At 46.0% G+C, this 16,560-nt stretch overlaps 1 protein-coding gene across 1 annotated transcript in view; it reads right to left on the bottom strand.

Moving 5' to 3' along the window:
• Positions 1–450: 450 nt before the first annotated feature.
• Positions 451–16,560, bottom strand: part of LOC133114457 (TBC1 domain family member 10A-like) — a 32,288-nt gene continuing 16,178 nt past the window's right edge. Inside the window, exons 7-10 of the mRNA XM_061223868.1 lie at positions 8,213–8,278; positions 6,693–6,882; positions 5,414–5,568; positions 451–4,972 (exon numbers count right to left, since the gene is read on the bottom strand). Coding sequence (XP_061079852.1) covers positions 4,178–4,972; positions 5,414–5,568; positions 6,693–6,882; positions 8,213–8,278 — 1,206 coding nt within the window. The 3' untranslated portion in view covers positions 451–4,177. The remainder of the gene's footprint in view (positions 4,973–5,413; positions 5,569–6,692; positions 6,883–8,212; positions 8,279–16,560) is intronic.

Here is a 16,560-nt window from a genome sequence, read left to right as displayed (position 1 = left end):
ACGGGGATTCGAACCCAGGACCTCCTTGCTGTGAGGCGGCAGTGCTACCCACTGCGGGATGTGAATCTAGCCTGAGCCAATTATAAATAAATAAAAATAGTGTCGGACTCGTATGGTGGAATTGTCCATGAAAAGCTGAAAAGCCATATGCAACTACACCAGCAGAAAATTTGGACATGCCCAACCCTAAACCCTACCACTGACTCTAAAGCTGAAATCCATTCACAGCTCCATAACAGCTCAAGCATAACAGCTGGTAGCTAGCAATTTCAAACTGGACATCGCTGGATTTTACACCAGGGTTAATATTCCCCAATTTAAATATCAATAAATGTCAAATTAAAGTTGCAGAGAATGATCAATGACAGTATTCTAACTTCATGAATTTCACGATCTTATTAACCATTTGTTTTTACTTACAAGGGTTGAAATAATCACACCATCAACAGGGACCTTTAATAGATTATTTATTATTCATCACCATTATTTTCATTAAGTACATTGGAGTGTAGATTTTCTTCCACAGTTAAGGAATGATGTATATTATTAATTTATTTATTTCATTTTTAACAATCATGGTTTCTTGTAAACTTTAAAACAGACTGTACAGAAAAAAGTGACAAGAAGATAAAGATCACCCAAAAACAAAAAATAAAAAGAAAAACCTTAAATTAAGCACAGACTGAGGAAACGGGACCAGCGGCAAAACATGAAAAAATACAGACAGGTCCAGCAGTGTTGTTCCAGAGAACATACTTTCAGACGTTTGTGGCTGGGAGCAGCAGGGAGCAGCGTGGAGCTGCAGGGAGAAGCGGGGAGCTGCAGGGAGCAGCAGGGAACAGCGGGGAGCTGCAGGGAGCAGCGGGGAACAGTGGGGAGCAGCGGGGAGCAGCAGGGAACAGCGGGGAGTTGCAGGGAGCAGCGGGGAAAAGCAGGGAGCAGCAGAGAGCAGCAGGGAAGGGAAAGGAAAGGTATCCAGGACTCCAGTTAGAGCCGCAACCAAACTCCGGAGCGGAGCGGAGCGCACCTCTCTCACAGGGAAGGGTTCCGTTTGTCCCTGTTTAACCATACACACAACCCCACCCAGACCAAACAGCACACACAATCCCACCCAGACCAAACAGCACACAGCCATAACCCCACCCAGACCAAACAGCACACACAACCCCACCCAGACCAAATAGCACACAGCCATAACCCCACCCAGACCAAACAACCCAGAACACAGCCAAAACCCCACCCAGACCAAACAGCACACAGCCATAACCCCACCCACATCAAACAGCACACAGCCATAACCCCACCCAGACCAAACAGCACACAGCCATAACCCCACCCACATCAAACAGCACACAGCCATAACCCCACCCAGACCAAACAGCACGACACAGCCATTTAACTGCCTCTGTCCCTGCAGCCAGCCGTCAGTCCCCTTCCACACACTCACACTGACTCCACTGCTCGCAATACGCCATTCACTGTAATACTCGCCAAACCCTGTATGTCCATAACGATGGGGAGACCTGTAATAACACTTCAACTCCAAACAGAGGGCCCAACTGAGTCATCCATACACGACCATATGTGCTGTTATAACAAGGCACCCTTCTTTTGCCCCTCTAGAACTGCAGTGAGTGCTAGCATACACCAATCGTGGAATTAGTCACTGGTGATTTGAAAGCTGCATGTTAACCCTTTCAGTTTCAAGTCCAATATGAAGTGGCACCAAAGTCCCAACGGGTTTTGGCAAAGAAAATTGAGAAAATTTTGTTTAGTTTTAATAGGGGCTCAAAACAAGGTTTTGCGCATTTATTGATCTTGACTGTTTTTTTTATTTTCAAAGTACTGGCCTTGCATGGTGAGCCCTGGCCTCTGTAGAACTCAAGATGCACACAGGCAGTGCTGATTTCTAGTCTGGAACCTGTCTGAACAGCACATTTTGGTAATTGCCATACGTCGTGGAGGTACGACTCAACAACAGCTAATGCAGTAGCGACGACAACAGCACAGTTTTAGTTATTAGTTTTATGACAACGGCCCCCCTCGCTTCCTTGTAGAGGCAGGACTCCATCAGAAGGAAAGTGGTGGGCCCCCTTTGGCTATTCCAAGCATGTACATCTTGGACTGCTCCCATTTAAAAAAAACTAACAAAAAACTGCCATCTCATAACTACAGTACAAATATTAATTAGTTCATTATTCTTTAACAGAATATGTGCAAAATGTCTCCTTGTGCACACCAAAATATGTCCGACATACCCTTAACACCGGACACTGGGACTTCTAAAACCTCCTTGTGTTCCAGTCAAGCAGGCATCTTCAATATCATAGAAAAATAATGAAATGCAAAGTAAAAAATAATACATAATATATAGGATATCTGATTAAATTAAAGAAATGTATGTATACATATCTTACAGCCTGTTGGGCGGTTAATGCTACATTAGACTACAGAAAGAACTCGGGTGGTTCTTGTGTCCCTGACTCTTCACCATATCCATGGGCTTGGTCAATTGGTGGCACTTAATTACCAGCACAATTTTGGTGGAGCAATATTAAGTATCAATTTGAAATGCACACTAAGTTTTATATAGTGGTACAAAAATGATTCTCTAAATTTTCTGCTCAAATAATATCAATTGAAATGCATACATACGTTGTAAACAGACTTAATATCCGGGTTGGTACGCATTAACAGGTGCATGATTTCCAATCCAATTATCTTTCTGTCCATTAACAGTGCGCCTTTTTCAATCTAACACTAGAATGAAACCTGCAAGAACACCATCGCAAAGACTTGAGATTTGCCTCCTACACCTGGCGAGAAGGACTTTGGGCTTCAGGCAGAACCCGTCCGTCTGGAGCTTCTCCAAGGCCATCGCAGCTGAAGGGGATGAAGAGCTTAAGGAGGGAGTGTTGGTGAACGGCCCGCTTTGCTTTCCAGTTCATTTACGACCATGAAGGCAGATCTGTGAACAATAAGGGGCTTCCTTTCCCGAAGCCTCCCAGGAATAATCCCCTTTTCTGCAATGTTTAAGTTTCTGTAAACTTACAAAAGGAAGAGAGCAACATGCAATACTTTGAAAAAAACTTGAAAATGAAAAGTCTTGGGGACAGCGTACAATAACACATTTAACAGTTAGTCTTGGTGTACTCATCCTTCAGGCATTAACGTCCCATCTCTTTTCTCCTCTCCTGTTTCTGAATCCCCTCTTTCCCTCCGTTTACAAATTTTACTGAGAGATGGAGAGACTGTACCCCACGAGAGAGGGAGATGGAGAAGGGAACAAGTCCGGCTTGGCCACAACAATCTACACCATAATAACACACAAACAACACTGCAATAAATAGCTCCTCCAGAGCAGCCGATATTGACACTTATCGTCGCCCAGGAGGTATTTTATGACTTTCCTTCGAGGCTGTGTTTTTTTTTGGCATTCCAGTTAGACACAGGAAATGAGTGAGTGGAGCGGGGTGGGAAATGGGCAGACTATGTACACACACAGCTCAGCACCAGCTGTGCCCAACTTCTAGTCCACCAGCATGTCAACCTGATGTCATCTGATTCTTCTCCTTCATAAAGACATCAATTTTAAAAAAGCATAACAAAATGAAATAAAACACGAGGCCATAGCAGGCAGCTGTGGGAATGTGTTTTAGTTTCGGTCCGATTCTTTAGGACCAGAGAGACTGGGAAGTGGGGATCGGTCTGATTCTTTAGGACCAGAGAGACTGGGGCGTGGGGATCGGTCTGATTCTTTAGGACCAGAGAGAGCAAAGTCAGTGATGTTGAAAAATTACAATCTAGTTGTAGCCACTGCAACCTTCGAAAGCGGGCAATATTACGGTGTCCTTGTGGTCAAGTGCATGACATACAACAGACCACTCTTCATCTCTCACGCTGTTCGGGGCTGTTCTGCTTTGGCCTGCCAAAAGCTCCCTGTGCCAAATTAAGCTGGCTTACCCCACTGTGTGAAATTAGGCCTGCCTGCCTAACCCTCTATGTAAAATAAATCTTGCCTAACCCTCCGTGTGAAATAAATCTTGCCTAACCCTCCGTGTGAAATAAATCTTGCCTAACCCTCTGTGTGAAATTAGGCCTGCCTAACCCTCTGTGTGAAATTAGGCCTGCCTAACCCTCTGTGTGAAATTAGGCCTGCCTAACCCTCTGTGTGAAATTAGGCCAAATCTCTGGGAGCTGTGGCACCATTCTTCTCCTCTGGCTCACCCCCACCCCCCACTCCCCCCTTCTCTCTCTCCTTCTCCTTTTTCTTGCCCCCTTTCTCCTTCCTCTGCCGCTCCTTCTCTGCCCGGTCCTTCTCCCTGCGCTCTCGAGCCCTGTTCTTCTCCTCCTCCTTCTCTTTCTTCTTATCGTCCTTGCTCCTCTTCTTCTTCTTCTTCCCTTCTTCCGCTGCCGCTGCCGTTGCCGTGGGCGGCCCCTTTTCCCCAGGCAGGGAGGGGGGCATGGGGGCATTGTTGGCGGTGGGGGACGGGATGGTGGGGGTGATCTGCTCCGAGACGACCTTGGGGGACAGGGTGTGGGGAGGGAGTGGGGCTTTGGCCCCGGCAGGTCCGGGGGCCGGGGCGCCCTGAGTCTGGGCCCTGGGGGCTGGCGGGCCGGACGGTGGCTTTGAGGCCAGGCTGTGGGTGGAGCTTTGCGCAGGCTCCAGCCCATAGAGGGAGGCCTTCTTGGAGGGAGCCAGGAAGGGGGCTTTGGACCGGCGGAAGCCGGGGAGGGAGAGCAGGCTGGAGGAGGCGCGGAGCGGGCCGGGGGGGGGCGCGGGGCCCAGGAAGGAGAAGCTCCCGCCGGAGCTGAGGGCAGCCGAGCGGCGCTGCAGCTGGTGGATGCTGCGGGACCCGTGCAGCCGGCGGCCCGGCTGGTGGCTCAGCGGCCCGCGGGAATCACGCCACCGACGCACCTGCAGACTGCTCTCCCGCTCGATCAGGGTCTCCGACACCCGCACAGAGCAGACCTGGGGAACGCACCACAGTGTGTGAGTGTGTGTGTGTGAGTGTGTGAGTGTGTGTGTGACTGTGTGTGTGTGTGTGTGTATGTGTGTGTGTGTGTGTGTGTGTGTGTGTGTGTGTGTGAGTGTGTGTGTGAGTGTGTGTGTGACTGTGTGTGACTGTGTGTGTGTGTGTGTGTGTGTGTGTGTATGAGTGTGTGTGTGAGTGTGTGTATGAGTGTGTGTATGAGTGTGTGTGCATGTGTGTGTGTGAGTGAGTGAGTGAGTGAGTGAGTGTGTGTGTGAGTGAGTGTGTGAGTGAGTGTCTGTGTGTGTGAGTGAGTGAGTGTGTGAGTGTGAGTGAGTGAGTGAGTGAGTGAGTGTGAGTGAGTGTGTGAGTGTGTGAGTGTGAGTGTGAGTGTGAGTGAGTGAGTGTGAGTGTGAGTGAGTGAGTGTGTGTGTGTGTACCTCTGTTATGAGGACGTCTTCGTGCACACTCTCAGGGGGGATGTTCCTCAGTCGCTCCATGGTCTCATACATGCCCTGCAGCTCCTTCAGCTTCTCTACTGACCCCAGAGTCAGCTTCAGCAGCACCAGCCCCACGCGAAACACCACCTTCACACCTGCCAATCACCACAGCCCCATCAGTCAATCAGCAGCCTACCTCAAAATGCCACAGGGGATGGACTGACCCCTGGGAGTGGGTGTGGGCGTGAGAGTGAGTGTGAGAGTGGGAGAGGAGGGGTAGACTGATCCGTGGGAATGAGAGTGAGAGTGGGAGTGGGAGAGAGAGTGGGTGTGGGTGTGAGAGTGGGTGTGAGAGAGTGGGTGTGAGAGTGAGAGAGGAGCGGTAGACTGATCCGTGGGAGTGAGAGTGAGAGTGGGAGTGAGAGTGGGAGTGGGAGAGAGAGTGGGTGTGAGAGTGGGTGTGAGAGTGAGAGAGGAGGGGTAGACTGATCCGTGGGAATGAGAATGAGAGTGAGAGTGAGAGTGAGAGTGGGAGTGGGAGTGGGAGAGAGAGTGGGTGTGAGAGTGGGTGTGGGTGTGAGAGTGGGTGTGAGAGAGTGGGTGTGAGAGTGAGAGAGGAGGGGTAGACTGATCCGTGGGAATGAGAGTGAGAGTGGGTGTGAGAATGGGTGTGAGAGAGTGGGTGTGAGAGTGGGAGTGGGAGTGAGAGTGAGAGTGAGAGTGAGAGTGAGAGTGAGAGTGGGAGTGGGAGTGGGAGTGGGTGTGAGAGTGGGAGTGAGAGTGGGAGTGGGTGTGAGAGTGGGAGTGGGTGTGAGAGTGGGAGTGGGAGTGAGAGTGACAGTGGGAGTGGGAGTGGGAGTGAGAGTGAGAGTGAGTGAGAGAGTGTATGAGTGAGTGTGTGTGTGCGAGTCAGAGAGAGAGAGAGTGCGAGTGAGAGAGAGAGAGAGTGGGTGTGAGAGTGAGTGAGAGTGGGTGTGAGAGTGGGAGTGGGTGTGAGAGTGGGTGTGAGAGTGGGAGTGGGTGTGGGAGTGGGAGTGGGAGTGGGAGTGGGTGTGAGAGTGGGAGTGGGAGTGGGAGTGGGATTGGGAGTGACAGTGACAGTGGGAGTGGGAGTGAGAGTGAGAGTGAGTGAGAGAGTGTATGAGTGAGTGAGAGTGGGAGTGGGTGTGAGAGTGGGAGTGGGTGTGAGAGTGGGAGTGGGTGTGAGAGTGAGAGTGGGAGTGGGAGTGAGAGTGGGAGTGGGAGTGGGTGTGAGAGTGGGAGTGGGGGGGACACAGACCTTCACAGAAGAACATGTCCCAGACGCGCAGTACGCACGCCCAGGGTAGAGTGCGGGAGAAGATGCACATGAACCACTCCGTCATGTACAGGATGGGGTCGATCTTAAACTTCTTCAGATGGCGGTAGGCCATGGGGCAGACGCGTCGGAGCAGGGCGAAGAAGATCTCCCCATCCAGCTGGATGGCTTCCTGAGAGGGCCAGGTTAATGGACGTCAGGAAAGTGCACACAAAGCTCCAAATGCAAACAGCTAAAAATATGCTTGTCCCTGTCAGCGAGCTGTGGAGCCACACTGAGTCGGCCGACCGAATGGAGGAATGGAGGAATGAGCCGGTGTTGAACTGATAGTACAGCGCTAAAGTACAGCTCAACTACGCAATACAAGTGATGAATGTTTTTGCAAAGACCACAACGGACATCGTGTAATTTTATTTTTGTAGGTAGTATATTGAAACGTAGCTAGCTATGTGTAGTCTGCAATAATATATTTCAGGTGTTGTCTTAATTGAATTAAAATTTCATTTGAGTTAATGTTACATTATGTACAATGTAATTGTAGCCTATGTAATTTAAACTTTAACATAAATGTCTCATAGCTTACAATTTCTTAAGAAACCTGAAATGAAGCTTTGGAAGATAAAAACATTTATTAATGATATTCATAGCTGATTATTTTGGCTACTAAGCAGATGCCTTTTGTGGAGTATCATCCAGACAGCAAAGCATAATTAAACAGATGTTCAATGTATTGACCAGCTGCCTGCAGAGCAAGTGACGCCGTACCGGATCTGTGCCGGTACTGACTGTCTTCGGGCCAGATCTGACTGCTTACTGTCTGGGTGCAATCCTTTTTTTATTAGTTTTATTGTTCTATTTTCCTCTGATTATTAGGCTATGCTACAACAGGGCAACTAGTGGCGTCAACGAATGCTGTCTAAAAGAGGGGTAATGATGGTGGTTATTTAACCAATTACACTTTGGTTGCGGTTCACACATTATCCTAAATTAATATTAAAAGGGGGGAATGTTCAATCAATTCCGCAACTAGGCTGGGTGATATTCCTAGGGAGCCACAAGCGGCCGGCTCGTTTACGCTGTGAACCAGTAAAGCTCAATGCTGTGAACCAGTACAGCTCAATGCTGTGAACCAGTACAGCTCAATGCCGTGAACCAGTACAGCTCAATGCCGTGAACCAGCACAGCTCAATGCCGTGAACCAATACAGCTCAATGCCGTGAACCAGTACAGCTCAATGCTGTGAACCAATACAGTTCAATGCTGTGAAGGAGGAACATATGAAACTCATGCACTTACTTTCCCGGAAGTACAAGTGAACGAACAAGTTCATTCAGAACACCTGTTCCCATCACTACTCAAAACTAAGACTCCATTCCATTGCATGCCGTAAATTCATCCAAACAACAATGTTGTTAAAAACGCAGCCATCTCATCTGAAGGGACAATATGTCAGCAGTTAGCTTCAAACAGACTTAGAAACTTTATTTTATTTAAGTACTCACCAGGCCAGCGCTGTAGTAACCAGGTAGATATGTCTCACAGATCTGCACCAGACACCAGAAGGCTTGCTGCCGGAGACAGACACACACAGAGTGAGGATATTAATGCGCAAACACACGCGCACACATGAGTATGCAGAGAAACAAGGCAAGAATGCTGCACCTATCAATGGAGGATGTCACTCTCCTATGGTTATGACACAGAATGGTACGATACTAAATGCTACTCTATGGGTATGATAGTGAATGCTACTCTATGGGTACGATACTGAATGCTACTCTATGGGTATGATACTGAATGCTGCTCTATGGGTACGATACTGAATGCTACTCTATGGGTATGATAGTGAATGCTACTCTATGGGTACGATACTGAATGCTACTCTATGGGTATGATAGTGAATGCTACTCTATGGGTACGATACTGAATGCTACTCTATGGGTATGATACTGAATGCTGCTCTATGGGTACGATACTGAATGCTACTCTATGGGTACGATACTGAAAGCTACTCTATTGGTACGATACTGAATGCTACTCTTTGGGTACGATACTGAATGCTACTCTAAGGGTACGATACTGAAAGCTACTCTATGGGTATGATATTGAATGCTGAGCTATGGGTACGATACTGAAAGCTACTCTATGGGTATGATACTGAAAGCCGCTCTGTTGGTACGATACTGAAAGCTGCTCTATTGGTACGATAGTGAATGCTACTCTATGGGTACGATACTGAAAGCTACTCTATGGGTATGATACTGAAAGCTGCTCTATGGGTACGATACTGAATGCTACTCTATGGGTATGATACTGAATGCTGCTCTATGGGTATGATACTGAATGCTGCTCTATGGGTATGATACTGAATGCTACTCTATGGGTATGATAGTGAATGCTACTCTATGGGTACGATACTGAAAGCTATTCTATGGGTATGATACTGAAAGCTGCTCGATTGGTACGATACTGAAAGCTGCTCTCTTGGTACGATAGTGAATGCTACTCTATGGGTACGATACTGAAAGCTGCTCTATGGGTATGATACTGAATGCTGCTCTATGGGTACGATACTGAAAGCTACTCTATGGGTATGATACTGAATGCTGCTTTATGGGTATGATACTGAATGCTGCTTTATGGGTACGATACTGAAAGCTACTCTATGGGTATGATACTGAATGCTACTCTATTGGTACTGAAAGCTGCTCTATGGGTACGATACTGAAAGCTCCTCTATTGGTACAATAGTGAATGCTACTCTATGGGTACGATACTGAATGCCACTCTATGGGTATGATACTGAATGCTACTCTATGGGTACGATACTGAAAGCTGCTCTATTGGTACGATAGTGAATGCTACTCTATGGGTATGATACTGAATGCTGATCTATGGGTATGATACTGAATGCTACTCTATGGGTATGATAGTGAATGCTACTCTATGGGTACGATACTGAAAGCTGCTCTATGGGTACGGTACTGAAAGCTCCTCTATGGGTACGGTACTGAATGCTACTCTATGGGTACGACACTGAATGCTACTCTATGGGTACGATACTGAAAGCTACTCTATGGGTATGATACTGAATGCTGCTCTATGGGTACGATACTGAAAGCTACTCTATGGGTATGATACTGAATGCTGCTCTATGGGTACGATACTGAAAGCTACTCTATGGGTATGATACTGAATGCTGCTCTATTGGTAGTGAAAGCTGCTCTATGGGTACGATACTGAAAGCTGCTCTATTGGTACGATAGTGAATGCTACTCTATGGGTATGATACTGAATGCTACTCTATGGGTATGATAGTGAATGCTACTCTATGGGTACGATACTGAATGCTACTCTATGGGTATGATACTGAATGCTGCTCTATTGGTACTGAAAGCTGCTCTATTGGTACGAGACTGAAAGCTGCTCTATTGGTACGATACTGAAAGCTGCTCTATTGGTACGATAGTGAATGCTACTCTATGGGTATGATACTGAATGCTGCTCTATTGGTACGATACTGAAAGCTGCTCTAGCGGTACGGTACTGAAAGCTGCTCTATGGGTACGATACTGAATGCTACTCTATGGGTACGGTACTGAATGCTACTCTATGGGTACGGTACTGGATGCTGCTCTATGGGTATGATACTGAATGCTGATCTATGGGTATGATACTGAATGCTACTCTATGGGTACGGTACTGAAAGCTGCTCTATGGGTACGGTACTGAAAGCTGCTCTATGGGTACGGTACTGAAAGCTGCTCTATGGGTACGGTACTGAAAGCTGCTCTATGGGTACGATACTGAATGCTGCTCTATGGGTACGGTACTGAATGCTACTCTATGGGTACGACACTGAATGCTACTCTATGGGTACGATACTGAAAGCTACTCTATGGGTATGATACTGAATGCTGCTCTATGGGTACGATACTGAAAGCTACTCTATGGGTATGATACTGAATGCTGCTCTATGGGTACGATACTGAAAGCTACTCTATGGGTATGATACTGAATGCTGCTCTATTGGTAGTGAAAGCTGCTCTATGGGTACGATACTGAAAGCTGCTCTATTGGTATGATACTGAAAGCTGCTCTACTGGTACGATAGTGAATGCTACTCTATGGGTATGATACTGAATGCTACTCTATGGGTATGATAGTGAATGCTACTCTATGGGTACGATACTGAATGCTACTCTATGGGTACGGTACTGAATGCTGCTCTATGGGTATGATACTGAATGCTGCTCTATGGGTATGATACTGAATGCTACTCTATGGGTATGATAGTGAATGCTACGATAGTGAATGCTACTCTATGGGTACGGTACTGAAAGCTGCTCTATGGGTACGGTACTGAAAGCTGCTCTATGGGTACGGTACTGAAAGCTGCTCTATGGGTACGATACTGAATGCTGCTCTACGGGTATGTTACTGAATGCTGCTCTAGCGGTACGATACTGAATGCTGCTCTATGGGTACGATACTGAATGCTACTCTATGGGTACGGTACTGAATGCTGCTGTATGGGTATGATACTGAATGCTGTTCTATGGGTATGATACTGAATGCTACTCTATGGGTATGATAGTGAATGCTACTCTATGGGTACGATACTGAATGCTACTCTATGGGTACGGGACTGAATGCTGCTCTATGGGTACGATACTGAATGCTGCTCTATGGGTATGATACTGAATGCTACTCTATGGGTATGATACTGAATGCTACTCTATGGGTACGATAGTGAATGCTACTCTATGGGTATGATACTGAATGCTGATCTATGGGTACGATACTGAAAGCTACTCTATGGGTATGATACTGAATGCTGCTCTATTGGTAGTGAAAGCTGCTCTATGGGTACGATACTGAAAGCTGCTCTATTGGTACGATAGTGAATGCTACTCTATGGGTATGATACTGAATGCTACTCTATGGGTATGATAGTGAATGCTACTCTATGGGTACGATACTGAAAGCTGCTCTATTGGTACGATACTGAAAGCTGCTCTATTGGTACGATAGTGAATGCTACTCTATGGGTATGATACTGAATGCTGCTCTATTGGTACGATACTGAAAGCTGCTCTAGCGGTACGGTACTGAAAGCTGCTCTATGGGTACGATACTGAATGCTACTCTATGGGTACGGTACTGAATGCTGCTCTATGGGTATGATACTGAATGCTGATCTATGGGTATGATACTGAATGCTACTCTATGGGTACGGTACTGAAAGCTGCTCTATGGGTACGGTACTGAAAGCTACTCTATGGGTATGATACTGAATGCTGCTCTATGGGTACGATACTGAAAGCTACTCTATGGGTATGATACTGAATGCTGCTCTATTGGTAGTGAAAGCTGCTCTATGGGTACGATACTGAAAGCTGCTCTATTGGTATGATACTGAAAGCTGCTCTACTGGTACGATAGTGAATGCTACTCTATGGGTATGATACTGAATGCTACTCTATGGGTATGATAGTGAATGCTACTCTATGGGTACGATACTGAATGCTACTCTATGGGTACGGTACTGAATGCTGCTCTATGGGTATGATACTGAATGCTGCTCTATGGGTATGATACTGAATGCTACTCTATGGGTATGATAGTGAATGCTACGATAGTGAATGCTACTCTATGGGTACGGTACTGAAAGCTGCTCTATGGGTACGGTACTGAAAGCTGCTCTATGGGTACGGTACTGAAAGCTGCTCTATGGGTACGATACTGAATGCTGCTCTACGGGTATGTTACTGAATGCTGCTCTAGCGGTACGATACTGAATGCTGCTCTATGGGTACGATACTGAATGCTACTCTATGGGTACGGTACTGAATGCTGCTGTATGGGTATGATACTGAATGCTGTTCTATGGGTATGATACTGAATGCTACTCTATGGGTATGATAGTGAATGCTACTCTATGGGTACGATACTGAATGCTACTCTATGGGTACGGGACTGAATGCTGCTCTATGGGTACGATACTGAATGCTGCTCTATGGGTATGATACTGAATGCTACTCTATGGGTATGATACTGAATGCTACTCTATGGGTACGATAGTGAATGCTACTCTATGGGTATGATACTGAATGCTGATCTATGGGTACGATACTGAAAGCTACTCTATGGGTATGATACTGAATGCTGCTCTATGGGTACGGTACTGAATGCTGCTCTATGGGTATGATACTGAATGCTGATCTATGGGTATGATACTGAATGCTACTCTATGGGTACGGTACTGAAAGCTGCTCTATGGGTACGGTACTGAAAGCTGCTCTATGGGTACGGTACTGAAAGCTGCTCTATGGGTACGATACTGAATGCTGCTCTATGGGTACGGTACTGAATGCTACTCTATGGGTACGACACTGAATGCTACTCTATGGGTACGATACTGAAAGCTACTCTATGGGTATGATACTGAATGCTGCTCTATGGGTACGATACTGAAAGCTACTCTATGGGTATGATACTGAATGCTGCTCTATGGGTACGATACTGAAAGCTACTCTATGGGTATGATACTGAATGCTGCTCTATTGGTAGTGAAAGCTGCTCTATGGGTACGATACTGAAAGCTGCTCTATTGGTATGATACTGAAAGCTGCTCTATTGGTACGATAGTGAATGCTACTCTATGGGTATGATACTGAATGCTACTCTATGGGTATGATAGTGAATGCTACTCTATGGGTACGATACTGAATGCTACTCTATGGGTACGGTACTGAATGCTGCTCTATGGGTATGATACTGAATGCTGCTCTATGGGTATGATACTGAATGCTACTCTATGGGTACGGTACTGAAAGCTGCTCTATGGGTACGGTACTGAAAGCTGCTCTATGGGTACGGTACTGAAAGCTGCTCTATGGGTACGGTACTGAAAGCTGCTCTATGGGTACGGTACTGAAAGCTGCTCTATGGGTACGATACTGAATGCTGCTCTATGGGTATGATACTGAATGCTGCTCTAGCGGTACGATACTGAATGCTGCTCTATGGGTACGATACTGAATGCTACTCTATGGGTATGATAGTGAATGCTACTCTATGGGTACGATAGTGAATGCTGCTCTATGGGTACGATACTGAATGCTGCTCTATGGGTATGATACTGAATGCTGCTGTATGGGTATGATACTGAATGCTGTTCTATGGGTATGATACTGAATGCTACTCTATGGGTATGATAGTGAATGCTACTCTATGGGTACGATAGTGAATGCTACTCTATGGGTACGGTACTGAATGCTGCTCTATGGGTACGATACTGAATGCTGCTCTATGGGTATGATACTGAATGCTACTCTATGGGTATGATACTGAATGCTGCTCTATGGGTATGATACTGAATGCTACTCTATGGGTATGATACTGAATGCTACTCTATGGGTATGATAGTGAATGCTACTCTATGGGTACGATACTGAATGCTACTCTATGGGTATGATACTGAATGCTGCTCTATGGGTACGATACTGAATGCTACTCTATGGGTACGATACTGAATGCTACTCTATGGGTACGATACTGAATGCTACTCTATGGGTACGGTACTGAATGCTGCTGTATGGGTATGATACTGAATGCTGTTCTATGGGTATGATACTGAATGCTACTCTATGGGTATGATAGTGAATGCTACTCTATGGGTACGATACTGAATGCTACTCTATGGGTACGGGACTGAATGCTGCTCTATGGGTACGATACTGAATGCTGCTCTATGGGTATGATACTGAATGCTACTCTATGGGTATGATACTGAATGCTACTCTATGGGTACGATAGTGAATGCTACTCTATGGGTATGATACTGAATGCTGATCTATGGGTACGATACTGAAAGCTACTCTATGGGTATGATACTGAATGCTGCTCTATTGGTAGTGAAAGCTGCTCTATGGGTACGATACTGAAAGCTGCTCTATTGGTACGATAGTGAATGCTACTCTATGGGTATGATACTGAATGCTACTCTATGGGTATGATAGTGAATGCTACTCTATGGGTACGATACTGAATGCTACTCTATGGGTATGATACTGAATGCTGCTCTATGGGTATGATACTGAATGCTACTCTATTGGTACTGAAAGCTGCTCTATTGGTACGATACTGAAAGCTGCTCTATTGGTACGATACTGAAAGCTGCTCTATTGGTACGATAGTGAATGCTACTCTATGGGTATGATACTGAATGCTGCTCTATTGGTACGATACTGAAAGCTGCTCTAGCGGTACGGTACTGAAAGCTGCTCTATGGGTACGATACTGAATGCTACTCTATGGGTACGGTACTGAATGCTGCTCTATGGGTATGATACTGAATGCTGATCTATGGGTATGATACTGAATGCTACTCTATGGGTACGGTACTGAAAGCTGCTCTATGGGTACGGTACTGAAAGCTGCTCTATGGGTACGGTACTGAAAGCTGCTCTATGGGTACGATACTGAATGCTGCTCTATGGGTACGGTACTGAATGCTACTCTATGGGTACGACACTGAATGCTACTCTATGGGTACGATACTGAAAGCTACTCTATGGGTATGATACTGAATGCTGCTCTATGGGTACGATACTGAAAGCTACTCTATGGGTATGATACTGAATGCTGCTCTATGGGTACGATACTGAAAGCTACTCTATGGGTATGATACTGAATGCTGCTCTATTGGTAGTGAAAGCTGCTCTATGGGTACGATACTGAAAGCTGCTCTATTGGTATGATACTGAAAGCTGCTCTATTGGTACGATAGTGAATGCTACTCTATGGGTATGATACTGAATGCTACTCTATGGGTATGATAGTGAATGCTACTCTATGGGTACGATACTGAATGCTACTCTATGGGTACGGTACTGAATGCTGCTCTATGGGTATGATACTGAATGCTGCTCTATGGGTATGATACTGAATGCTACTCTATGGGTACGGTACTGAAAGCTGCTCTATGGGTACGGTACTGAAAGCTGCTCTATGGGTACGGTACTGAAAGCTGCTCTATGGGTACGGTACTGAAAGCTGCTCTATGGGTACGGTACTGAAAGCTGCTCTATGGGTACGATACTGAATGCTGCTCTAGCGGTACGATACTGAATGCTACTCTATGGGTATGATAGTGAATGCTACTCTATGGGTACGATAGTGAATGCTACTCTATGGGTACGATACTGAATGCTACTCTATGGGTATGATAGTGAATGCTACTCTATGGGTACGATAGTGAATGCTGCTCTATGGGTACGATACTGAATGCTGCTCTATGGGTATGATACTGAATGCTGCTGTATGGGTATGATACTGAATGCTGTTCTATGGGTATGATACTGAATGCTACTCTATGGGTATGATAGTGAATGCTACTCTATGGGTACGATAGTGAATGCTACTCTATGGGTACGGTACTGAATGCTGCTCTATGGGTACGATACTGAATGCTGCTCTATGGGTATGATACTGAATGCTACTCTATGGGTATGATACTGAATGCTGCTCTATGGGTATGATAGTGAATGCTACTCTATGGGTACGGTACTGAATGCTGCTCTATGGGTATGATACTGAATGCTGCTGTATGGGTATGATACTGAATGCTGTTCTATGGGTATGATACTGAATGCTACTCTATGGGTATGATAGTGAATGCTACTCTATGGGTACGATAGTGAATGCTACTCTATGGGTACGGTACTGAATGCTGCTCTATGGGTACGATACTGAATGCTGCTCTATGGGTATGATACTGAATGCTACTCTATGGGTATGATACTGAATGCTGCTCTATGGGTATGATAGTGAATGCTACTCTATG

This window comes from Conger conger, chromosome 16 (assembly GCF_963514075.1).
Source record: "Conger conger chromosome 16, fConCon1.1, whole genome shotgun sequence".
In the NCBI taxonomy this organism is placed as follows: domain Eukaryota; kingdom Metazoa; phylum Chordata; class Actinopteri; order Anguilliformes; family Congridae; genus Conger; species Conger conger.
The sequence above is the reverse complement of the archived record's forward strand: the minus strand, read 5'-3'. Positions and strand labels throughout refer to the sequence as shown.